We start from the raw sequence: 25,099 nt of genomic DNA, 5'->3' as shown, positions 1-25,099 counted from the left end.
GCTAACCAGCATCAATAGTCCCAGTAAAGTTTTTGCTTTAGTAGTTCTGGTATCTTGTTAATCACAGCTGATTCGTCAGCCTTAGCTAACCTGAACTACAGAATCTTCACAATCAAACTAGCAATAGCCCTGAAAAGAGTCTTTAATTTTCCTTCTGAAATTTCACAAGCCAGGCCTCCATCTTCTACACTGTTCTCAACATTATCTTCCAAGCTCCTACACAACATCTCACAGAGTTCTTAACAGCGAATGGATCTTCTGGACCAAAGTTCCAAAGTCCTCCCACAGTCCTCCCCAAAACATGGTCAGGTTGTCACAGGAATACCCCACTATGCTGATACCAATTTGTCTTAGTCAGGGTTTCTATTCCTGCACAAACATCATGGCCAAGAAGCAGTTGGGGAGGAAAGGATTTATTCAGCTTACACTTCCATACTGCTGTTCATCACCAAAGGAAGTGAGGACTAGAACTCAAACAGGTCAGGAAGCAGGAGCTGATGCAGAGGCCATGGAGGGATGTTCATTACTGGCTTGCTTCCCCTGGCTTGCTCAGCCTGCTCTCTTATAGAATCAAGACTACCAGCCCAGAGATGGTCCCACCCACAAGGGGCCTTTCCCCCTTGATCACTAATTGAGAAAATGCCTTACAGTTGGATCTCGTGGAGGCATTTCCTCAACTGAAGCTCCTTTCTCTGTGATAACTCCAGCTGTGTCAAATTGACACAAAACTAGCCAGTACACTTACTTTTTATAGTTTTGTGAAAGATGTTAGTATTTTGATTAGGTGCATTGGACTTGTAGATTGCTTCGGTAGTATGCCATTTTAATAGTATTAATTCTTTTAGCCCATGAACACTGGAAGTCTTTCTATCTTCTAGTGTCTTCTTCAGGTTTTGAGTGCTATAGAGTTTTCGTTGTAGATGTCTTTAATACTTTTGGTTACATTTGTTCTTACCTAATTTTTTTTATATCTCTTACCCCTTACCTTTCCTCTTGCCAAGTTCTTCAATATACTTTTTCTTGCTTTCTTTCACATTTATGGCCTCTTTTGTCATTAATTGTTGTGGCGGTTTGAGTGACAGTGGGCATATAGGTTCATATATTTGGATGCTTGGTACTTAGTTGGTGAAACTGGGAAGAATTAGGAGCCTTATTGGAGCAGATATGTTATTGGGGAGTGCTTTGAGGTTTCAGAAGCCCATGCTGCTCCCAGTTAGTGTGCGCGCGCTCTCTCTCTCTGCCTTGTGTTTGTGGATCAGGATGTACGCTTTCAGCTACTGTTGGAACCTCGTGCCTGAATGCTGCCATGCACTCTGCCATAATGAGTATGGACTCACCATCTGAGACTGTTAACTCCCAATAAACTGTTTCTTTTTTTTTTTAATTTATTTTTATTTATTTATTTATTTATTTTTGTTTTTTCGAGACAGGGTTTCTCTGTATAGCCCTAGCTGTCCTGGAACTCACTTTGTAGACCAGGCTGGCCTCAAACTCAGAAATCCACCTGCCTCTGCCTCCTGAGTGCTGGGATTAAAGGCGTGTGCCACCACGCCTGGCTAAACTGTTTTTTCTATACATAGCCTTATTGAAGTCATGGTTCCTCTTCACAGCAATAGAAAACTAAGACAGAAGTTGGTACCAGGGAGTGGAAGAGTTGTGAGACAAAGGATGAGAGATTCAGACATTTGAGAGTTGGCATAGAGGCAGAGACAATAGTGATTCCAAGGGTCTGATGTGGGATGGCTCTGGTGTGCTCAAATGAAGAGAACATAGGAGGTGAGAGCAGAGATCAGTGGAGCTGCCCTCTTTTTCTTCATTTCCCTCCTTCAGGCTTACTCCTTTCTCTTTCTAGCTTTTCCCAGAATCTACTTCAGCCAGGCTTTTGTCTCACTGTTTCAGAAAACATCTCTTGTTAAAGTTGCAGTGACTCTCATGCTGCCTAATCCTCTTGTCAATTGCACCAGCATCCTTATTATGGTCTTTTCCTCGATATTCTCTTCCCCCCACTCATTTCCTGTCCCTTGATTCACTTACAGAAAGATTTTCTGTGAGTCCCTCAGCTGTATAGTTATTTCAGCACTACTCCATTTCCTTCTTCTCTTACACCGCCTGCTGGATTATTCTTTCTTCTTTCAGTAGCTTTTCTCACTTTTAAAAAAGTTTCTTGACTTTGAATTCCTCTTCACAACTCCTTTGTTTTCTGATAGCTCTAAGGAAGAACTCTGCTTACATTTCTCTTTCCAGCACTTCTGGGAATCCAATTGAGCTAGGCTTTTGTCTTCATTTTTCCAGAAAAACAACTCTTGTCTAGGTTGCAGTGACTTCCAGGGCACCAGATCCTGTTGTCAATCCTGTCCTCATCTTGTTTGGCCTGTCAGCAGTATTTGACACTGTTGTAAAGTCCTCTTTCCTTCATGTGGGTCAGGAAATGTGCAAGCCCTAGGTGTTTTGCCCTTGGTGATTGCTTGCCTGGCAGTCTCTGAACACCTGAGAGCTCTGCTCTGTTTTTAGACTTATCTTCTCTGCCTGCTTTTGCACCATAGCCTTAGGACATTGTCATCTGCTGATTGTTCTTTGTTTTTTTAATCTGTAGTCTAGCCTTTCCCCTGAACAGTATAGAGTTATATAAAGACCTACTCACTCAGCTTTCCACCTTTGAGTGTATATCTCAAACTCAGCAAAGCCCACTCCTCCTCTGAACCATTTTGTTTTGTAATCTTCCCGACTCAGGGCTTTGCAACTCAGTCTTTCCAGTTTCTCAGGACTAGAACTTTGTGTTTGTTTTTACAAGTCCTAGCAGGCTTGCTTTGAAAACACCCATAACTCAATCATTTCTTAATGTTTCACTCTACAGGTCTGAGTGATATCTCTCCTGCCTTGTTTTGTGTTCAGTTCTTTTATGGTTTCTGCTTCTGTTCTGGTACATATATACATACAAACATACATATAACGTGTGTGTGTGTGTGTGTGTGTGTGTGTGTGTATGTGTGTATATGTGTGTCCCCTAGCAATTGGGGTGAGTTTCTTCCTTGAGTCTGGTCATGCCACCTCTCTGTTCCGACTCTTACATGGATTCCTATCTCCCTCAGGGTCAGAGCCACGAGTAAGTACTAGCACCTGTAACAAAGTCTTCTGTGCCCTGGACTCCTATCAATCCCTACATTTCATCTGTTATTTTTTCCTTTCATTTGAACACACCAGAGCTGTCTTGCTTCAGGTCTTTGACATTACTATTATGTCTGCATCACATACTGCTGGTCGTGCTTCTCTTGTCCTCCTGGCAAGATAAGCCCCCACTGCTAATGGTACCCCCTGTTGTCTTAGGCCCACACTATCCTCAAACACCCCGTAATGTAATTGTCTGTTATATATTTATATTTATTGTTACTGCTCTTTCTGAAATGTGTCACAAGGGTACACCTTTGCTCACTAATGCCCCCAGTGTTAGAATAGGTTTCTAGATATAGTAAGCCCACAACAAACAACTTACTAAATGAATCAACTTAGGACTCCTCTGCTAGCCATCTGACATTTTATTTTAACTTTAGGATTCATTGTTTTACTGCCAAGTTTGCTTGCTCATGGAGCCTGACATCCATTATTTTGTAGACTTCTATTTCTATTATGTTTCTTTACCAGCGTTTGGTTTTTCTGTTGACCCATTTGCTGTGCTCCAGAGGATTTCAAGAGAAGGTTGTAACTCTACTAACATCCTCTTGTTAACCATTTTTTTTTCTTTTGTTTTGAGACAGGTTTTCTCTGTGTAACCCTGGCTGTCTTGGAACTTGCTCTGTAGACCAGCTGGCCTTGAACTCACAGAGATCTGTCTGCTTCTACCTCCTCGAGTGCTGGAATTAAAAGAGTGAACCACCACCACCTGACTTAGCCAGCATTGTTGACATCTTTAGGCTTCCAGAACAGATGTTGGGACTGTGTTTCATCAGTCTCCCACATGCTTTCTGAGGATGGTGACACTCAGTTTGTCGTGCTCCTCTCCATTTCATTGTTGTTTTCTAAGGGATGGCTTAGACAGGGATGACTACCAACCAAGTCTGGAGTCTTTTTGATTACATGTCCACCAACTCATACTGAGAAGTCCGTGCTCAGAGTGATCACTAGATTTCAGCAGGTTGAAAGTCAGGTTTTTTTTCAACATGCTCCATAAGCTTGAGTGAGGCTTTATTTTTAGCATTTGGTCTTTGGTGGATATCTTGTTTCTTGACCTTCCCTGATGGAAATAAAGTGCCATGTACACATATGACCCAAATAAAAATGGGTAGACTTGGGTGGACATTTCTCAAAAGGAGATATACAAATATACAACAGATATATGAAAATGATCTTAGAATTCTTTGTCATAGAGAAATGGAAGATTCACCTCGTATCTGTGGTAACGGCTGCTTCTGTAGAACAAGAGAGAAGTTCTGTTGAGGATGTGGAATGAAAGGAAGCCTTGTGTACCACTGGCACCAGAACAGCATGATATGTCCTCCAGAATGCAAAGCAGATATGCAAAGTGCTCTACCTCTTCCATTCCGGATCCACAGTCAAAGGAAATGAGTTGGTTTATGAGAGACACTGTGCTCAGGGTTCACCATGTCATGTTATAGACACAACTGATGTGTGTGTGCCAGTATAGATAAATAGGTAAAGAAAATGTGGTAATCCTGATGTGTACCATTCAGCCTTAAGGAAATTGTGCCATGTAGGCATCAAGGGATAATCTGGGGGAAATTCTGCCAAGTAAAGTCTACATATACAGAAAAACTAAACAACTTGTGCTCATAGAAGTAGAGAGTATACGAGAAAGGGGACTGTGGGTTGATGTGTGGCCAGTGAGTGCCAAAGTTCATAAGAGTGAGTTTAGTAGGCCTACTGATATAATAATGTTGTGAAGAACAGTGCTCTGTATGTTAAAATCCTTGAGAGTATATTGTAAGTTCTAATCAGTAGTGATAAGCTGGTGAGCTCCTTCCTCCATTAACTAGTACAGTGAGGGGGGCATTGCCACGCGTGGAGAGTAGAGCCTCAGGCCACACACAGTAATCCTGTCTTTATTAGACAAAGTAAGTGGAATTTATTGTTAAGACTTAAACCCCAGTTGAATAAAGAATTTTAATTTTAGCATGTAGTATATTTACTGAAGTTATTTTTTACTCCACATTGATCTGTGATGCTTCTTTTATGCTAAAGTTCCATGTGACTGAATCTGTCAAGTTGTGGTGCCAGTACATCCGCCACATATTACTGCAGCTCTTAGCATGCTTTCCTTTTCAGAAGGACAGCGTGGGCCCATTAATTTCGGTTTTTAGAATTGTTGATGATGGTTGGCTCTTTACACTTCCACATGACTTTGAAAAACATTTTCTCAACTTATGAGAAGAGAAACTTTAAACTGGGATTTCTCACCAAAATAGTATTAAGTAGAATAATCGACCAGTTCACATATTAATATTTTTTATCAAAATGTTACATTTGTGAAATTTACGTAAGTTTTACTTTTCAGTAGTTATAGATCCTTCATTTCCTTTAAATACCAAAGATGTATCTCTTGTTGGTTATAAAAATGACAGGCAAAAATGTAAATGACCTATTAAATTTCTTTGTTTCAGATATGTTTTCTTCTCTTTGCCATTCTCTACATCGTTTCCTACTTCATCATTATAAGATACAAGAGAAAATCCGGTAAGTAGAAAGAGATATGTTAACAGTTTTCCTCAGAGCTGCGTATCTGGGGTGGTATATGGGCTCTTCCCACACATTGCAGCCATGCTGAATATGCCGATGGCTGAAGTAAACAGTTGCCTGGTCCTAAGAATACTAAAAATAACTCCCAGGAAACCCGACTACACTCAGCCACCCATCCAGCCCAGACCAGAGTCCTTGCTTATCATAACTCTCATTCGTAACTAAGAATAGTTGTTGGCTATTTACTACCTAGGAAATTCCAGAGTTTATGAGGGTGTTTGGTTCTTTGTGACTGGTTCTAACTGAGCGTCCTTATCATCCCAGATCCTTTCATTTTCTCACTACAGAATTGTCTTGTCTGTCTTTCCTTCCCTCTTTCCCTCCCTCCCTCCTTCCCTCCTTCCCTCCCTCCTTCCTTCCCCCCTCCTTTCTTTCCTTCCTTCCTTTTTTCCTTCCTTCCTTCTCTCTGATTTCCTTTTTTTCAGAAAGATGTATTTATTTACTTATTTTTATTTTATGTGCTATAGTGTTTTGCCTGCATGCGTATTTTTGCACTATATGCATGCCTCATGTCTGCAGAGGCCAGAAGAGGGTGTTGCATCCCCAGGAACTGGAGTTAAAAATGGCCTCCATATAATTGCTGGGAATCAAACTTGAGACCTCCGCAGGAGCAGCGAGTGCTCTTAAGTGTTGAACCATCTCTCCAGCCTCTGTTTTCCTTCTAAAGCAATATAAAATTTAGAGTACCCATACTTGTACTGGCATTCAGTTGTATACTCTCCTGTATTATCTCATTTTGTTCTGAGTTAATCGGAGGGTTTTTCTATTTTTTTGGTTTTTCGGGACAGGGTTTCTCTGTGTAGCCCTGGCTGTCCTGGAACTCACTTTGTAGACCAGGCTGGCCTCGAACTCAGAAATCCGCCTGCCTCTGCCTTCCGAGTGCTGGGATTAAAGGCGTGCACCATCATGCCTGGCATATCTTTACTTTTTAATGGATTGGTGAATCCACACATTTTTGGATTAGTATTTTATATGTATTCCAGCACATTCCTTACTACCTTTTGCTAATTCTCAGCTTTTTTTTTTAATCATAGTATTTTCTATCTGTAATGTTGCACTAATAATGGTCAATGCTGTATTATACTTGTATTAAAGATCTCATATATTAACGATTCTTTGATATAATATCTTATCAAACGAGAGAAATAAAAGGAACAGCTCTAGTTGCAGTATGTTGCTTTAGAGCCATCACCTGTCTCTGTGACTGTTTGGAAGTATTCCTTGGATCCTTAATCCGCCAAGAATGTGAAGATCTGAAGAGTCAAGATAGTTCCTCAGTTGTTTTAAAGATACCTGGTCACATTGTTTTATAGATTAGACACATAGAAGGAAAGAGAGGATAGGGTACAAGTGAAAAACATGAATACATTGTTTAAGGGGAAGTTAAGGGTGCTATGCAGGAAAACTGTAGATTTAGATGATCTTTAGGTTAACCCAGTAGTTGCAGGGAATGAGAAAGACTGTGGACCTTGCTGGTTGGATAGAATGACGGATCTGGATAAGGAGACAGTGGACCTTTTCTCCAGACTTGGTGATGGATTAGGTGTGGAGGTAGCAGGATAAAAATTAATCATGTATGTGATTTTGTGGTGCCTTTGACTGTAAAGTTATTTTGGGAAGCCTGTAATTTAGGACAGACACTGCAAAGAACGGCTAAGACACACCACTGACATGGAGGCTAGAGAGATCCAGAGACTCAAGGACATGAGGCAGATGAAGAGCTGGAAGGACTGGGAGGGTTTTGCAGTATTTGTGTATTTACATATTCCCTTTAGCTGGTAAGTTTATGAATGAAAGAAGACAAAAGAGATGGTGTATAGGAAGCCTGAGAGAGGAAGAGGGGGTAAAGAAGATATCCTGATGAAATCTGCCTGCTACTTACAAAGATAGGGAAAATGATATTTTTCTGTCTGTAACTTGGACTGTGCTTTTGAATTTGTTGAGATGCTGTCTAAGGTTGTCTTTGTTAGGATTTTACTGCTGTGAACAGACACCATGACCAAGGCAACTCTTATAAGAACCTTTAATTGGGGTTGGCTTATAGGTTGGGATGTTATCATCAAGGGAGGAACATGGCAGCATCCAGGTAGGCATGGTGAGAGTGCTACATCTTCATCTGAAGGCTGCTAGCAGATACTCACTTCCAGGCAGCTAGGATGAGGATCTTAAAGCCCACACTCACAGTGACACACCTACTCCAACAGGGCCACACCTTTTTAATAGTGCCACTCCCTGAGCCGAGCATATACAAACTATCACAAAGTAGTTTAGGATGGTTTAAGAAGATCTTATCATTTCCTTTACTTATAAAAACTCAAGGAGAAGTGGATAAGTTCTATTTTATAATAGAAATGGCTGCTGGTCATTAGTAACCCAAATACTTCATTCATAGGCATCTTATCCTGACATTGTCTACCTACATTTCACAATGGTTCTGTGGTTCACAGTTTTATTTTCTTGAGACTAGGTATTTGTAAAATTTTAATTTACATGTACCAATCAGTTAAGCAGCATTTCTCAAAAGAAAATCACAACTCACATAGTTATCAACACTCCATATGTTATAATGAAATCTACAGCTGGGTTTTTGTTGAAGTCAACAAAATGCTCTATGAAAGTCTTTTCCATTCAGCAATGAATTTTTAAAACTTGGTAATTTTGGTATATTTTTAGATAAATTCATGAAACATTTTGTTGGAGATAAAATAGTAACACTATAAACATTTTTGCAGATGAACAAGAAGATGAGGATGCTGTAGTCAACAGGATATCGTATGTATTCTAAAATTTAATTGTTCTGTTTATAGTGTTGAAGTTAGAGTCTGAAGGAAGTAACTGTCTAATGTACTAATCCTTATCAAATTCTTTTTTTTTCTTTTCTTTTTTTGGTTTTTTGAGACAGGGTTTCTCAGTATAGTCCTGGCTGACCTCGAACTCAGAAATCCGCCTGCCTCTGCCTCCCTTATCATATTCTTAAAAAGCACATGTAAATAAGTACACATGGTTAATTCAGAACTGATTGTCTCTTGCTAAAATGTGCTTATTCAAGCTGAGCGTGGCACAAGTCTGTAATGGTAAGGGGGGTGTAGGATGCTGAGGAGTTCAAGTCTAGCCTAGGCTACATGAGATCATATTCCCTTTCTCTGCTATGTGCTTATTTTTAAAAAATGGCATATTTCATCTTCAGGAGATTTAATGAGGAACAGGGCTTAAAGGAGGAACAGTTGTTTAAGAAAGACCTAGTATGGCACAGAGGGTACCAGCTTGTAGTCTCAGCATCCTAGAGGTAGAAGCAAGAAGGTTGAGGGTTTGAGGACAGATTGGGCAACATAGAAAGAGCCTGAGAAAGAGGGTAAACTCTCAAGCTGTACTGGCTGGTTTTGTGTGTCACCTTGTCATAAGCTGGAGTTATCACAGAGAAAGGAGCCTCCTTTGAGGAAATGCCTCTATGAGATCCAGCTGTAAGGCATTTTCTCAATTAGTGATCAAGGGTGGGAGGGCCCATTGTGGGTGGTGCCATCCCTGGGTAGTCCTGGGTTCTATAAGAGAGCAGGCTGAGCAAGCCAGGGGAATTAAGTCAGTAAGCAGCATCCCTCCATGTGTCAGCTCCTACCTCCAGGTTTATACCCTGTGTGAGTTCTAGTCCTGACTTTCCTTGGTGATGACCAGCAGCATGGAAGTGTAAGCTGACTAAACCCTTTCCTCCCCAACTTGTGTCTTGGTCATGTTTTGTGTAGGAATAGAAACCTTGACTAAGACACAAGCTGTCAGCTGTTTGTAAATTCTCTGAACAGTGAACAAATAGACTTTCTGGTTAGAGTGACACATTTGCTCAATTGCCTTATAGGTTTCTTATTTGTGAGGGGAGATATGATAGAAATGGACTTCAATTTTTTTAATGTATCAAACTGAATAGCAAACAGTTAAGTTCTTTCTATTAGATTTTTCTTACCTGCAAGACCCCCTGAACAGAGACCCTCACTCAAGTCTCAGGATGGTGCGACGCCTGAGAACTCAGGAGAGACCAATCTTGATGCAAACAGCAAGAGGTTTAACCGGGAAAGGCCAGTGCACTGGGGATGACTCATATCCCATGCAGGGGTAGAGGAGTCGACCCCGAGCTCAAGGGTAAAGGGTTTATAGAGGCAGAAACCACAAACACCTGGCATTGGGCGCTAGCATTTGGCAAGCATAACGGGTTCAAGGAACAGTTGGAGTATTCTGTACAAACATCCTGAAACAATGGAGCAAGTTAAACTTCCACTTTGTGGTTAGTACATCCTGGAACAATGGGGCGAGTTAAACTTTTACTCTCTGCCATTAGTGGGGTCTATTTTGGACACAAGTCTAGGGGCTTACATAATTTTTCACTCCCTCTCAGGATCTTTCATACTAAAATGTGAAGTCTGGGCCTGGAGAGATGACTTAGTAGTTAGAAGCACTGGCTGCTCTTGCAGAGGGTCTGGGTTGGGTTCTCACCATCAACATGGTGGCTCACAACCACCCCAACTCCAGTTTCAGAGAATCTGGCAGGGTGACAAGGTCTCCATGAAAGTGTCAATGTCACCATAAGTGAATAGAGACAAAGGGAGGGCCTACCAGGAGTGTTGGGAGCTGAGTTGAGGAAGGAGGGTTTCTGAGTGTCAGGACAGTTCAATCCAGAATGGGAAGCTATGCAAATAAGAAGATATTTATCTGTATAGAGCTGGGATCAGTATGGAAGGAAATTGGTGACTTCTAATGGTGAAGAGGCTTGATTAAGGTCAATTGAACCAAAAATTAAGTTTACAATAACAACAACAACAACAACAACAACAACAAATGACTATTGAGTTGTTGGTTACCAGTTGGGGTGTTATTGTGAATACCTAACAGAAGTAGAACTGCAGTATAAAAGTGAGTGTGGCCATGTGTTTGCTCATTCCTCAGCTTTGCCTATACAGTAGTTTGAATATGCTTGGCCCGGAGTGTGGCCCTGTTCTAGTAGATATGGCCTTGTTGGAGGAAGTGTGTCACTGTGGGCATGGTCTTTAAGACTCTTGTCCTAGCTGCCTGGAAGTTAGTCTTCTCCTGTTTGCTTTTGGAACAAGATACAGAACTCTCAGCCACAAAGTCTTCCATATTCCTATTAGGATGGCCCATTAAGCTCCACTTAAAGCATTCTATTGCTTTCCAAATCCAGTCTGTAAATCTACATTTTTCCAAACAAAAAGATGGTCAGGCCTATCACAGCAATACCCAAGTTCTTGGTAACAACTTCTGTCTTAGTTAGGGTTTTACAACTGTGAGCAGACACCATGACTAAGGCAACTCTCATTAGGACAAAATTTATTATTTTTTATTAAATTGGATATTTTATTTATTTACATTTCAAATGTTATCTCCTTTCCTGGTTTCCCCTCTACAAACCCCCTATCCCATCTCCCCTTACTCTGCTTCTATGAGGGTGCTCCCCCACCCACCTAACCACTCCTGCCTTCCTGCTCTAGCATTCCTCTACACTGGGGCATCAAGCCTTTACAGGACCAAGGGCCTCCCCTCCCATTGATGACAGAGAAGGCCCCTCCAGCTCCTTCAGAAAGACAACTGGCTTACAGGTTCAGAGGTTCAATCCATCATCATCAAGGCAGGAGGTTGGCAGCCTCCAGGCAGGCGTGGTGCAGGAGATGCTGAAAGTTCTACATCTTCATTCAAAGGCAAAAAGTTGAAGCTGACTTCCAGGCAGCTAAGATGAGGGTCTTCAAGCCCACACCCACAGTGACACACCAGGACTCTTAAAGACTAATAGAAGGACTGGATAGGGAAAGGTCCATGTTAATTTTGTATTTTACTTGTACAGAATATAAGAAAGTAAGAATTATTGGGATATTTTAAAGGAAACAGTCCTTTAAGGCTTTTCTTACCAAATTGGGGACAATTTAAACATCAGAGTAAGTAATTATTGTAATGGATTTGAAGGTACTGCAAGAGTCCATCCTGATAGAAACCAGTAGATGAATAGATTAGAAATTTGACAAGAATAGGGTTCTCTTGTAGTTTCAATCTCATCTTCCTATAAAATACTAACTGAAAGTCAGAGTATCTTAAGCGTGGAACATCCTGGTAGTCACTGCCTTGACCTGGGACCAAGAAGATGGGGTCAGTAGAGAGTCAGTAACCCCAAGTCACCTGTGGCCTGCTTAGAAATTCTCAGAGCTGCAGCTTGTGGTATTCCTGCCTTGTGGACACCAAACTACACTGGTCTAAGACAGAATTCCTCATCGCCATATTCAGCCTGCCTTCTGTAGATCATGAGACACCAGCCTCTCACTTTATGCCCCTGGCCTTTCAGTTAGTTGTCTTTGCCTCCTTCCCAGCTTTTTGTCAGGAGTTGTGTTGTTCTGCGTTCAGTCTGACTTGTCTGACCATTGGCACTGTGGTTTTCCTTGCTCATTGTATTTTCTGCAGCACCTACCACCTTTAGTATATTATGCAGTTACCTAGTAAATATTTGCCGTTTATTGTGTGATGCTCTCATAGCATTAAGTGATGCTTATAGAAGCCCTGTGAAGGCAAAAAAGGATGTCTGTCTTACTGTTCAAACATGCCAAGTATAGTGCTGGCTCAGAATCCAGTGTTTGTGAATATCTGTTTAGTGTCTGAGCATCACCCAGAGATTCCCTGGATATGTGTGATATGTGCACTCGCAGAAGCCCCTTCCAGTGTTTTTTTGTGGGTGATCCTGATAATAATCATTCTGATGCTCCCACTGGTTACGAACCTCTGATCAGAGTGAGTGCTTGAGGACTGAATTCACAAAGCGTGCTTTTTATTGATTAGCCAGGTAAAGATTGGGACAGTTACTTTTCTCATCACTGACAAGATGCCAGTCAGGAGCAAAGGTTTACTTTTACTCCCAGTCCACACTGTTGGCAGTGTATGTTAGTGTTTTGTTACTTGCAGATGGACCAGAAAATAGAGCAAGTGTGCAGGCTGGATCCAGAGGTGGGTGAAACCTAGTGACCAATTTTTGCCAGCCAGGCTGTGCTTCATGGAAACATAGCAATTTTCAAGTGGTACCATAGATTGTGGCTGTGTCCTCAAAACATAAGGATGTGGCAACATTTCAGATTCAAACCAAAACACTTAAGATGATAGTCGGGAGCAGCAGCGGTCGCCATCTTGGTCCGGGACCCGCCGAACTTAGGAAATTAGTCTGAACAGGTGAGAGGGTGCGCCAGAGAACCTGACAGCTTCTGGAACAGGCGGAAGCACAGAGGCGCTGAGGCAGCACCCTTTGTGGGCCGGGGACAGCCGGCCACCTTCCGAACCGGAGGACAGGTGCCCGCCCGGCTGGGGAGGCGGCCTAAGCCACAGCAGCATCGGTCGCCATCTTGGTCCGAGACCCGCCGAACTTAGGAAATTAGTCTGAACAGGTGAGAGGGTGCGCCAGAGAACCTGACAGCTTCTGGAACAGGCAGAAGCACAGAGGCGCTGAGGCAGCACCCTGTGTGGGCCGGGGACAGCCGGCCACCTTCCGGACCGGAGGACAAGTGCCCACCCGGCTGGGGAGGCGGCCTAAGCCACAGCAGCAGCGATCGCCATCTTGGTCCGGGACCCGCCGAACTTAGGAAATTAGTCTGAACAGGTGAGAGGGTGCGCCAGAGAACCTGACAGCTTCTGGAACAGGCGGAAGCACAGAGGCGCTGAGGCAGCACCCTGTGTGGGCCGGGGACAGCCAGCCACCTTCCGGACCGGAGGACAGGTGCCCGCCCGGCTGGGGAGGCAGCCTAAGCCACAGCAGCAGCGGTCGCCATCTTGGTCCGGGACCCGCCGAACTTAGGAAATTAGTCTGAACAGGTGAGAGGGTGCGCCAGAGAACCTGACAGCTTCTGGAACAGGCAGAAGCACAGAGGCACTGAGGCAGCACCCTGTGTGGGCCGGGGACAGCCGGCCACCTTCCGGACCAGAGGACCGGTGCCCGCCCGGCTGGGGAGGCGGCCTAAGCCACAGCAGCAGCGGTCGCCATCTTGGTCCGGGACCCGCCGAACTTAGGAAATTAGTCTGAACAGGTGAGAGGGTGCGCCAGAGAACCTGACAGCCTCTGGAACAGGCTGAAGCACAGAGGGGCTGAGGCAGCACCCTGTGTGGGCCGGGGACAGCCGGCCACCTTCCGGACCGGAGGACAGGTGCCCGCCCGGCTGGGGAGGCGACCTAAGCCACAGCAGCAGCGGTCGCCATCTTGGTCCGGGACCCGCCGAACTTAGGAAATTAGTCTGAACAGGTGAGAGGGTGCGCCAGAGAACCTGACAGCGGTCGCCATCTTGGTCCCGGGACTCCAAGGAACTTAGGAATTTAGTCTGCTTAGGTGAGAGTCTGTACCACCTGGGAACTGCCAAAGCAACACAGTGTCTGAGAAAGGTCCTGTTTTGGGCCTTCTTCTTCGGCCAGGAGGAGGTCCAAATACAAGATATCTGCGCACCTTCCCTGTAAGAGAGCTTGCCAGCAGAGAGTGCTCTGAGCACTGAAACTCAGAGGAGAGAATCTGTCTCCCAGGTCTGCTGATAGACGGTAACAGAATCACCAGAAGAACAATCTCTAAACAGAGTCAACTATAACTACTAACTCCAGAGATTACCAGATGGCGAAAGGTAAACGGAGGAATCTTACTAACAGGAACCAAGACCACTCACCATCACCAGAACCCAGCACACCCACTTCGCCCAGTCCAGGGAACCCCAACACACCTGAGAACCTAGACCTAGATTTAAAAGCATATCTCATGATGATGGTAGAGGACATCAAGAAGGACTTTAATAAATCACTTAAAGAAATACAGGAGAACACTGCTAAAGAGTTACAAGTCCTTAAAGAAAAACAGGAAAACACAATCAAACAGGTAGAAGTCCTTACAGAAAAAGAGGAAAAAACATACAAACAGGTGATGGAAATGAACAAAACCATACTAGACCTAAAAAGGGAAGTAGACACAATAAAGAAAACTCAAAGCGAGGCAACACTAGAGATAGAAACCCTAGGAAAGAAATCTGGAACCATAGATTTGAGCATCAGCAACAGAATACAAGAGATGGAAGAGAGAATCTCAGGTGCAGAAGATTCCATAGAGAACATCGGCACAACAATCAAAGAAAATGGAAAATGCAAAAAGATCCTAACTCAAAATATCCAGGAAATCCAGGACACAATAAGAAGACCAAACGTACGGATAATAGGAGTGGATGAGAATGAAGATTTTCAACTCAAAGGTCCAGCAAACATCTTCAACAAAATTATTGAAGAAAACTTCCCAAATCTAAAGAATGAGATGCATATGAACATACAAGAAGCCTACAGAACTCCAAATAGACTGGACCAGAAAAGAAATTCCTCCCGACACATAATAATCAGAACATCAAATGCACTAAATAAAGATAGAATACTAAAAGCAGTAAGGGAAAAAGGTCAAGTAACATATAAAGGCAAGCCTATCAGAATTACACCAGATTTTTCACCAGAGACTATGAAAGCCAGAAGAGCCTGGACAGATGTTATACAGACACTAAGAGAACACAAACTGCAGCCCAGGCTACTATACCCAGCCAAACTCTCAATTATCATAGAGGGAGAAACCAAAGTATTCCACGACAAAACCAAATTCACGCATTATCTCTCCACGAATCCAGCCCTTCAAAGGATAATAACAGAAAAAAACCAATACAAGAACGGGAACAACGCCCTAGAAAAAACAAGAAGGTAATCCCTCAACAAACCTAAAAGAAGACAGCCACAAGAACAGAATGCCACCTTTAACAACTAAAATAACAGGAAGCAACAATTACTTTTCCTTAATATCTCTTAACATCAATGGTCTCAACTCGCCAATAAAAAGACATAGACTAACAAACTGGCTACACAAACAAGACCCAACATTTTGCTGCTTACAGGAAACTCATCTCAGAGAAAAAGATAGACACTACCTCAGAATGAAAGGCTGGAAAACAATTTTCCAAGCAAATGGTATGAAGAAACAAGCAGGAGTAGCCATCCTAATATCTGATAAGATTGACTTCCAACCCAAAGTCATCAAAAAAGACAAGGAGGGACACTTCATTCTCATCAAAGGTAAAATCCTCCAAGAGGAACTCTCAATTCTGAATATCTATGCTCCAAATACAAGAGCAGCCACATTCACTAAAGAAACTTTAGTAAAGCTCAAAGCACACATTGCGCCTCACACAATAATAGTGGGAGACTTCAACACACCACTTTCACCAATGGACAGATCATGGAAACAGAAACTAAACAGGGACACACTGAAACTAACAGAAGTGATGAAACAAATGGATCTGACAGATATCTACAGAACATTTTATCCTAAAACAAAAGGATATACCTTCTTCTCAGCACCTCATGGTACCTTCTCCAAAATTGACCACATAATAGGTCACAAATCAGGCCTCAACAGATTCAAAAATATTGAAATTGTCCCATGTATCCTATCAGATCACCATGCACTAAGGCTGATCTTCAATAACAAAATAAATAACAGAAAGCCAACATTCACATGGAAACTGAACAACACTCTTCTCAATGATACCTTGGTCAAGGAAGGAATAAAGAAAGAAATTAAAGACTTTTTAGAGTTTAATGAAAATGAAGCCACAACGTACCCAAACCTTTGGGACACAATGAAAGCATTTCTAAGAGGGAAACTCATAGCTATGAGTGCCTTCAAGAAAAAACGGGAGAGAGCACATACTAGCAGCTTGACAACACATCTAAAAGCTCTAGAAAAAAAGGAAGCAAATTCACCCAAGAGGAGTAGACGGCAGGAAATAATCAAACTCAGGGGTGAAATCAACCAAGTGGAAACAAGAAGAACTATTCAAAGAATTAACCAAACGAGGAGTTGGTTCTTTGAGAAAATCAACAAGATAGATAAACCCTTAGCTAGACTCACTAAAGGGCACAGGGACAAAATCCTAATTAACAAAATCAGAAATGAAAAGGGAGACATAACAACAGATCCTGAAGAAATCCAAAACACCATCAGATCCTTCTACAAAAGGCTATACTCAACAAAACTGGAAAACCTGGACGAAATGGACAAATTTCTGGACAGATACCAGGTACCAAAGTTGAATCAGGATCAAGTTGACCTTCTAAACAGTCCCATATCCCCTAAAGAAATAGAAGCAGTTATTAATAGTCTCCCAGCCAAAAAAAGCCCAGGACCAGACGGGTTTAGTGCAGAGTTCTATCAGACCTTCAAAGAAGATCTAACTCCAGTTCTGCACAAACTTTTTCACAAGATAGAAGTAGAAGGTATTCTACCCAACTCATTTTATGAAGCCACTATTACTCTGATACCTAAACCACAGAAAGATCCAACAAAGATAGAGAACTTCAGACCAATTTCTCTTATGAACATCGATGCAAAAATTCTTAATAAAATTCTCGCTAACCGAATCCAAGAACACATTAAAGCAATCATCCATCCTGACCAAGTAGGTTTTATTCCAGGGATGCAGGGATGGTTTAATATACGAAAATCCATCAATGTAATCCATTATATAAACAAACTCAAAGACAAAAACCACATGATCATCTCGTTAGATGCAGAAAAAGCATTTGACAAGATCCAACACCCATTCATGATAAAAGTTCTGGAAAGATCAGGAATTCAAGGCCAATACCTAAACATGATAAAAGCAATCTACAGCAAACCAGTAGCCAACATCAAAGTAAATGGAGAGAAGCTGGAAGCAATCCCACTAAAATCAGGGACTAGACAAGGCTGCCCACTTTCTCCCTACCTTTTCAACATAGTACTTGAAGTATTAGCCAGAGCAATTCGACAACAAAAGGAGATCAAGGGGATACAAATTGGAAAAGAGGAAGTCAAAATATCACTTTTTGCAGATGATATGATAGTATATATAAGTGACCCTAAAAATTCCAACAGAGAACTCCTAAACCTGATAAACAGCTTCGGTGAAGTAGCTGGATATAAAATTAACTCAAACAAGTCAATGGCCTTTCTCTACACAAAGAATAAACAGGCTGAGAAAGAAATTAGGGAAACAACACCCTTCTCAATAGCCACAAATAATATAAAATATCTCGGTGTGACTCTAACGAAGGAAGTGAAAGATCTGTATGATAAAAACTTCAAGTCCCTGAAGAAAGAAATTAAAGAAGATCTCAGAAGATGGAAAGATCTCCCATGCTCATGGATTGGCAGGACCAACATTGTAAAAATGGCTATCTTGCCAAAAGCAATCTACAGATTCAATGCAATCCCCATTAAAATTCCAACTCAATTCTTCAACGAACTAGAAGGAGCAATTTGCAAATTCATCTGGAATAACAAAAAACCGAGGATAGCAAAAACTCTTCTCAAGGATAAAAGAACCTCTGGTGGAATCACCATGCCTGACCTAAAGCTTTACTACAGAGCAATTGTGATAAAAACTGCATGGTACTGGTATAGAGACAGACAAGTGGACCAATGGAATAGAATTGAAGACCCAGAAATGAACCCACACACCTATGGTCACTTGATCTTCGACAAGGGAGCCAAAACCATCCAGTGGAAGAAAGACAGCATTTTCAACAATTGGTGCTGGCACAACTGGTTGTTATCATGTAGAAGAATGCGAATCGATCCATACTTATCTCCTTGTACTAAGGTCAAATCTAAGTGGATCAAGGAACTTCACATAAAACCAGAGACACTGAAACTTATAGAGGAGAAAGTGGTGAAAAGCCTTGAAGATATGGGCACAGGGGAAAAATTCCTGAACAGAACAGCAATGGCTTGTGCTGTAAGATCGAGAATTGACAAATGGGACCTAATGAAACTCCAAAGTTTCTGCAAGGCAAAAGACACTGTCTATAAGACAAAAAGACCACCAACAGACTGGGAAAGGATCTTTACCTATCCTAAATCAGATAGGGGACTAATATCCAACATATATAAAGAACTCAAGAAGGTGGACCTCAGAAAATCAAATAACCCCCTTAAAAAATGGGGCTCAGAACTGAACAAAGAATTCTCACCTGAGGAATACCGAATGGCAGAGAAGCACCTGAAAAAATGTTCAACATCCTTAATCATCAGGGAAATGCAAATCAAAACAACCCTGAGATTCCACCTCACACCAGTCAGAATGGCTAAGATCAAAAATTCAGGTGACAGCAGATGCTGGCGAGGATGTGGAGAAAGAGGAACACTCCTCCATTGTTGGTGGGATTGCAGGCTTGTACAACCACTCTGGAAATCAGTCTGGCGGTTCCTCAGAAAATTGGACATAGTACTACCGGAGGATCCAGCAATACCTCTCCTGGGCATATATCCAGAAGAAGCCCCAACTGGTAAGAAGGACACATGCTCCACTATGTTCATAGCAGCCTTATTTATAATAGCCAGAAACTGGAAAGAACCCAGATGCCCCTCAACAGAGGAATGGATACAGAAAATGTGGTACATCTACACAATGGAGTACTACTCAGCTATTAAAAAGAATGAATTTATGAAATTCCTAGCCAAATGGATGGACCTGGAGAGCATCATCCTGAGTGAGGTAACACAATCACAAAGGAACTCACACAATATGTACTCACTGATAAGTGGATACTAGCCCAAAACCTAGGATACCCACGATATAAGATACAATTTCCTAAACACATGAAACTCAAGAAAAATGAAGACTGAAGTGTGGACACTATGCCCCTCCTTAGAAGTGGGAACAAAACACCCATGGAAGGAGTTACAGAAACAAAGTATGGAGCTGAGATGAAAGGATGGACCATGTAGAGACTGCCATATCCAGGGATCCACCCCATAATCAGCTTCCAAATGCTGACACCATTGCATACACTAGCAAGATTTTACTGAAAGGACCCAGATGTAGCTGTCTCTTGTGAGACTATGCCGGGGCCTAGCAAACACAGAAGTGGATGCTCACAGTCAGCTAATGGATGGATCACAGGGCTCCCAATGGAGGAGCTAGAGAAAGTACCCAAGGAGCTAAAGGGATCTTCAACCCTATAGGTGGAACAACATTATGAACTAACCAGTACCCCTGAGCTCTTGACTCTAGCTGCATATGTATCAAAAGATGGCCTAGTCGGCCATCACTGGAAAGAGAGGCCCATTGGACACGCAGACTTTGTGTGCCCCGGTACAGGGGAACGCCAGGGCCAAAGGGGGGGAGTGGGTGGGTAGGGGAGTGGGGGTGGGTGGGTACGGGGGTCTTTTGGTATAGCATTGGAAATGTAAATGAGCTAAATACCTAATAAAAAATGGAAAAAAAAAAGATGATAGTCGGAACATTTCAGTGTGTAGTTAGGAAGGAGGGAGTGCTGATTTCAGTGTGTAGTTAGGAAGGAGGGAGTGCTGGAGAAAGGGTATGAGAATTTCAAGAAGGAAGTGCTTATCCATTTGAAATACCCAAGGTCCAGCATTTGAGGTCCTGTTTGCTACCTGGAAGTGTGTGGCAGGTTTGCTGAAGTAATTTAAGGTGGTTTTGATGCATTTGTCACCACCCCATGAAGCTACTTTACACTGTGACCTAGAGATTATGGCTTTTTGAGATATAGGTGACATTTAGCATTCCAGTGAAGTTTGCATACCCTTAAGGAGATGGTCACAAATGCCAGATAGTCAAGAAAATATTTTTGTTGTATTACTACCAAAATCACAAAAGGAACAATAGTCTGCAAAGATAATATTTTTACTACTCTATTTTAGAAGATGACATTTCTGAAAGGGTGTGTTTTATGGTTGTACTAGCAATGTCTATACTTTTTCAACTTGGGGCTTTATTTTAAAGACCCTTTGTCAGTTGAGGGGCTCTTTGTGGGCAGCAGAAGTGGTTTTCTGCTCTCTGGGTAGGTCTATCACAGTAACAGAGTGTGGAGTGGAGGCTCCAATAGCTGTTGAAAAGCAGCATTATAGTAATGATGACCATATATGCTGGATTGTCTGGGCCACTTGTGACTTGCTGACTTATCCCTCTGTCTCATAAGTGAATTCCACTTAGGTCACAGGTTCCAGTATTGGATTTGGTAGTAATGTTTCCTGGTGTGTGGTCAGAGCATTATGGGAACTAAGAGGAAAGATGAGCTGATTCTACTGAGAGGAATAAGAAGGTAGGAATTGAGGGACACACGACAGGCAAGTGGCATTTGAGATCTGTCTTGCTATTTAGGTACATTTGCCTCGTGCACTGTTGTAAGGACACCGTAGAGTTAAGAGAGCAGTCTGTGGGCAGAGGCCTGGAACTCATAAGATCCGTTTGAGGGTTAGGAGGAGTAAATCTAAGATGAAATGTGTCCTACTGAGGGGCCTAGTGTGTTGGGATGGCTGTGCAGTCCTTGGGATGGTGAGTATTTGGATTTGACCTTGGTTTTGACATTGGCAGAGGTGATGCTAATCAGGGTGATGGTCCTTTCTGGGCTGGAGTTGGCCATCAAGCTGAGCAACTTTTGAATACTTTTCTAGGACATCTGCTCTTCATTCTACTGGATCAATTAATGATGCTGCTTCTGTGTTTGAGCTGAATTGTGTTTGGAGTGTTCCATTGACCTTCATTAAATAGTTGGCTTTTGACTAACTGAACCCAGGATTTTCCAGGATACTTGTGGCTGTGTAGACATGCACTTCTGCTGTTTGCCACAGGATGGCATTAAATGAGGGATTACTTGATTAAATGCATGATAGGACATTTACTCTTACTTAAATTTTTTCTTACATTTGTTTTCACATTCTTTCAGTATTAACTTTAACATGATTGATACTCAAGTTTTATCTTTAATGCTAATTAAGTTTCCTTTGCCACTACTGCTGCAGTCTCTGCTTGCCTGCCTTCTTTCTTCCTCCTTTCCCCTTTCCCTCCTCCCCTTTCATCCCCCTCTCCTCCTCTTTATTCTTCCTTCCTTTCCCTCCTCATATCCCCTCCCTCCCCTTCCTCATCCTCCCCTCTTCTTTCTTACTGTGTTGCCCTGGCTGGCCTGACGCTCCCTATGTAGACCAGGCTGGCCTTGGACTCAACAGACATCTACTCTTTTGCCTTGTCATTTACTTTTTAAAAAATCTTTTGCAAAATTAGGTGTGTGTTATGAAAGAATTTAAAACTTTTCAGAAATCTGTAACTGAGAAGTGAAAGTTCCTCATGATTATAGTCTCTGTCCTGTGGGTTGTTAGAAATGATGATAGATTTTGAAGTAACATATTTCCTGATAATATGTAAGCGTTTTTTTTGTTTTTTTTTTTTTTTTTTTTTGGTGTGAATAGAGAGCCTACTTTGTATTTACTGTCAATATTTTTCTTCAGTTTGTTTTGTTGACTTAATAAATAAAGGTTCTTTTTATATATTGAAGCTGTATTATCTAAGAAGTATTGAAGTAGTGTTTGAAATATTGATTAGCATTATAGTATTGTTTACTGCTTCTCTGCTATTTACTACTATAATTTAAACTTAATGAGACTATCAGGGGCTGATGAGATGACTCAGTGTGTCAGGAAGGTATTTGTTATGTGTGCTTGGAGACCTGAGTTCAATATTGGAGTCTTGTGTAAAGGTAGAAGGAGAAAACAGACTTCACATAGTTGTCCTCTGACCTTAGACGTATGCCATAGCACCCCACTCCACTGCCTTTATACACAGGCATGCACACACATACACACACACACACACACACCCACCAATGGTAATGAAAATTCTTAAAACTGTGCAGCACTCTCTTAAGTATATAGATCTTTTAGGGCCACTTTTTAGGAATTTGGCCTGGTTGCACTTTCCAGGTCTTCCGCATGCTGTTTGTACCTCAGTTGAATACCTGTACTGGGATTCGTACCTAAGACCCTGGCTGGTGTTTTCACGTTCACTGCTTTGCCGAACGCAGTAACGATGCCTCTTCTTTTGCAGGTTGTTTCTGAGCACCTTCACTCTAGCCGTGTCAGCTGGCGCGGTTTTGCTTTTACCCTTCTCAATCATCAGCAATGAGATCCTGCTTGCTTTTCCTCACAACTACTATATTCAGTGGCTGAATGGCTCCCTCATCCACGGTTAGTATACATTACTTTAGGATTGTTTTTTTGTTTGTTTATTTATTTTTTTCTGCTGTGTAAGTTATAGGGTTTTCTTAGTTTCCTTCACAAGTTATAACATCTTCCAGTAAACTATTGTCTTAGTGATGGTTACTTGCTGTGATAAGACACCATGATTAAAGCAACCTGTGGAGGAAAGGGTTTATTTCAGCTTATATTTCCACGTCATAGTCTCTACATCACTGAGGGCAGTCAGGGTGGGATCCTGGAGGCACTGGCTAATATAGAGGCCATGGAGGAGTTCTGCTTACTGGCTTTCTTCTCAAAGCTTGCTCAGCCTGCTTTCTTATGTACTTGAGTACTACCTGCTTAGGGGGTGTCACTAACTATATTAGACTGGGCCCACCCATGTCAGTTACTAATCAAAAAAATTCCCCACAGACTTGCCCATTTAGTGGAGGAATTTTTTTAATTAAGATTCCCTTTTCCCGGATATGTCTAGGTTGTGTCAAGTTGACAAAAAAAAAAACTAACCAGTACAACTATTGAAGTCCTCAGTGAAGTCAGAAACCAGCTTTTCCTTACCATGTCTAATTGGCTATCATCCTTTACTTAGTCAAGAAACAGTTTTATACTTCCTGTAAGTTTTGCACGTGTGTGTGTGTGTGTGTGTGTGTTTGTGATGTCAGTTAGCCATGTGGATGTGGTATGAAATAATGTCTCACGCTATACCCTTAACTGGCCTGGAATTCACTGTGTAGGTCTTGAACTCATGGCAGTTCTCAGCTTCAGCCTTTTGAGTGTGGGATTATAGATTATGAGCTATTAGCCTGGGGATTTACTGTGATTTTGTTTCATTGAAATGTTTTAGGAAAAGACTTTTTGGTTCATCTGATTATATCAGAGGACTTTAGTTTCTACTGAAGACTAAGGCTATAGTTGCTACTTTGTTTTCTTCGCCATTTTAAAACATGATTGAATAAAACACAAGTGCCAAGTTTAAATTTTAGTGTGATTTAAAAGGTAATGATGGTAGTTGGGTATGGTGGCACATACTTTTAATCCCTGTGCTGAAAGACAGGTATGCAAATCTCTGTGAATCTCAGATCATCTAGGACTACATGGAGAGGCCATGCTTCAAGATTAAAAAACAAAAACCAAAAAAATAAAACAAACAAATAAACAAAACGTGACAGTGTAGACCACAAGATCATTTCCCTTCAAGTGATGTAGATCTATAGTGCAACTTCGGCTCATCTGTTTTCTACCACACTTAGGCACTATTGTCTGTCTCAGGTTACTGCTTTCTTAAGTAGAATAGATAGTAAAACATACCTTGTAGGCTTGCTTTTAGGAATGTTTCTAATAGAGAATATCTGCCTCTTAACAGGTATTTAGTATGTATGAATTTAGTGTGTGTGTACTGAACTGTTCTTTGCTAGAACAGTTCTTTATAGTATCTGTTAGACTGGGTTATGGCTCTTGGGTACATAGATGGCTTTCTTATTACTCTTCCTGTTCATACTATTTCTATTTTCTTAGTGTTGATTTTGTGGCTAGTGTTATTAATTATATCATTAATTACTGGTATTATTAGTATCAAGCTAATTTTATTATGTTTATATAATTTTATAGTTATATGGAAGGTTAGATATATTGTTTATAAACACCAAAAGCAGTAAAATTGGGTTACCTCACTGTGAGATATTTTTGTATGGACACAAATCATTTCCTTTATACGAATGAAGAGGTGTTTTATAATAGAGAATACAGTCTATGAAACAATATCTTGAAGAGTAGTCATTGACAAGTACTTATTATTTTTTATTCATAAAAAATATTTTTTATTCATCCCCTTCCTCCTTTCTTTTCAGTCCCAGCCTCCTAAATCCCTCCCCTCACTGCCCCTTGCCACCTTCTCAGAGAAGGGAGTCCCCCATTGAGTACCACCCTACCCTGGGGCATCTAGTCCTAGCAAGACTAGGTTCATCCTCTCCCACTGAGGTCCAGTCAGACACTCCAGGTAGGGGGAAGGGGATCCAATGGCAGGGAACAGAGACAAAGATAGCCCCTATTCCACTTGTTACAGCACCCACATGAAGACCAAGCAGCACATTTGTTACAAATGTGTAGGGGGGGTATAGGCCCAGCTCCTGCATGCTCCCTGGTTGGTAACCCAGGCTCCACGAGCCTCCATAGTCCCAGGTTAGTTGACTCTTTGGGTATTCTTGAAGTGTCCTCGATACCTCTGACTTAGTCACTTCTATCCCCCACTCTTCCACAAGACTCCCCAGGCTCTGCCTGACGTTTGGCTAT

General features: G+C 41.9%; 1 protein-coding gene across 13 annotated transcripts in view; it reads left to right on the top strand.

Moving 5' to 3' along the window:
* The window catches only part of Lmbr1 (limb region 1), a 148,620-nt gene that overhangs the window by 8,854 nt on the left and 114,667 nt on the right, over positions 1-25,099 (top strand). For 7 of the 13 annotated variants that reach the window (XM_006535764.4, XM_017321034.2, NM_020295.3 and 4 more), the window contains exons 2-4: positions 5,613-5,685; positions 8,481-8,520; positions 22,662-22,801. The exons of 1 other annotated variant lie outside the window; for it this stretch is intronic. In XM_006535764.4, coding sequence (XP_006535827.1) covers positions 5,613-5,685; positions 8,481-8,520; positions 22,662-22,801 — 253 coding nt within the window. Of the gene's footprint in view, positions 1-4,361; positions 4,648-5,612; positions 5,686-8,480; positions 8,521-22,661; positions 22,802-25,099 lie in introns of those variants that run through there. 5 more of the 13 variants (XM_006535768.4, XM_030254722.1, XM_011249782.3 and 2 more) reach the window with 4 other exon arrangements.

Source organism: Mus musculus, chromosome 5 (assembly GCF_000001635.26).
Source record: "Mus musculus strain C57BL/6J chromosome 5, GRCm38.p6 C57BL/6J".
In the NCBI taxonomy this organism is placed as follows: Eukaryota; Metazoa; Chordata; class Mammalia; order Rodentia; family Muridae; genus Mus; species Mus musculus.
This window is presented reverse-complemented; position numbering and strand designations above follow the sequence as displayed.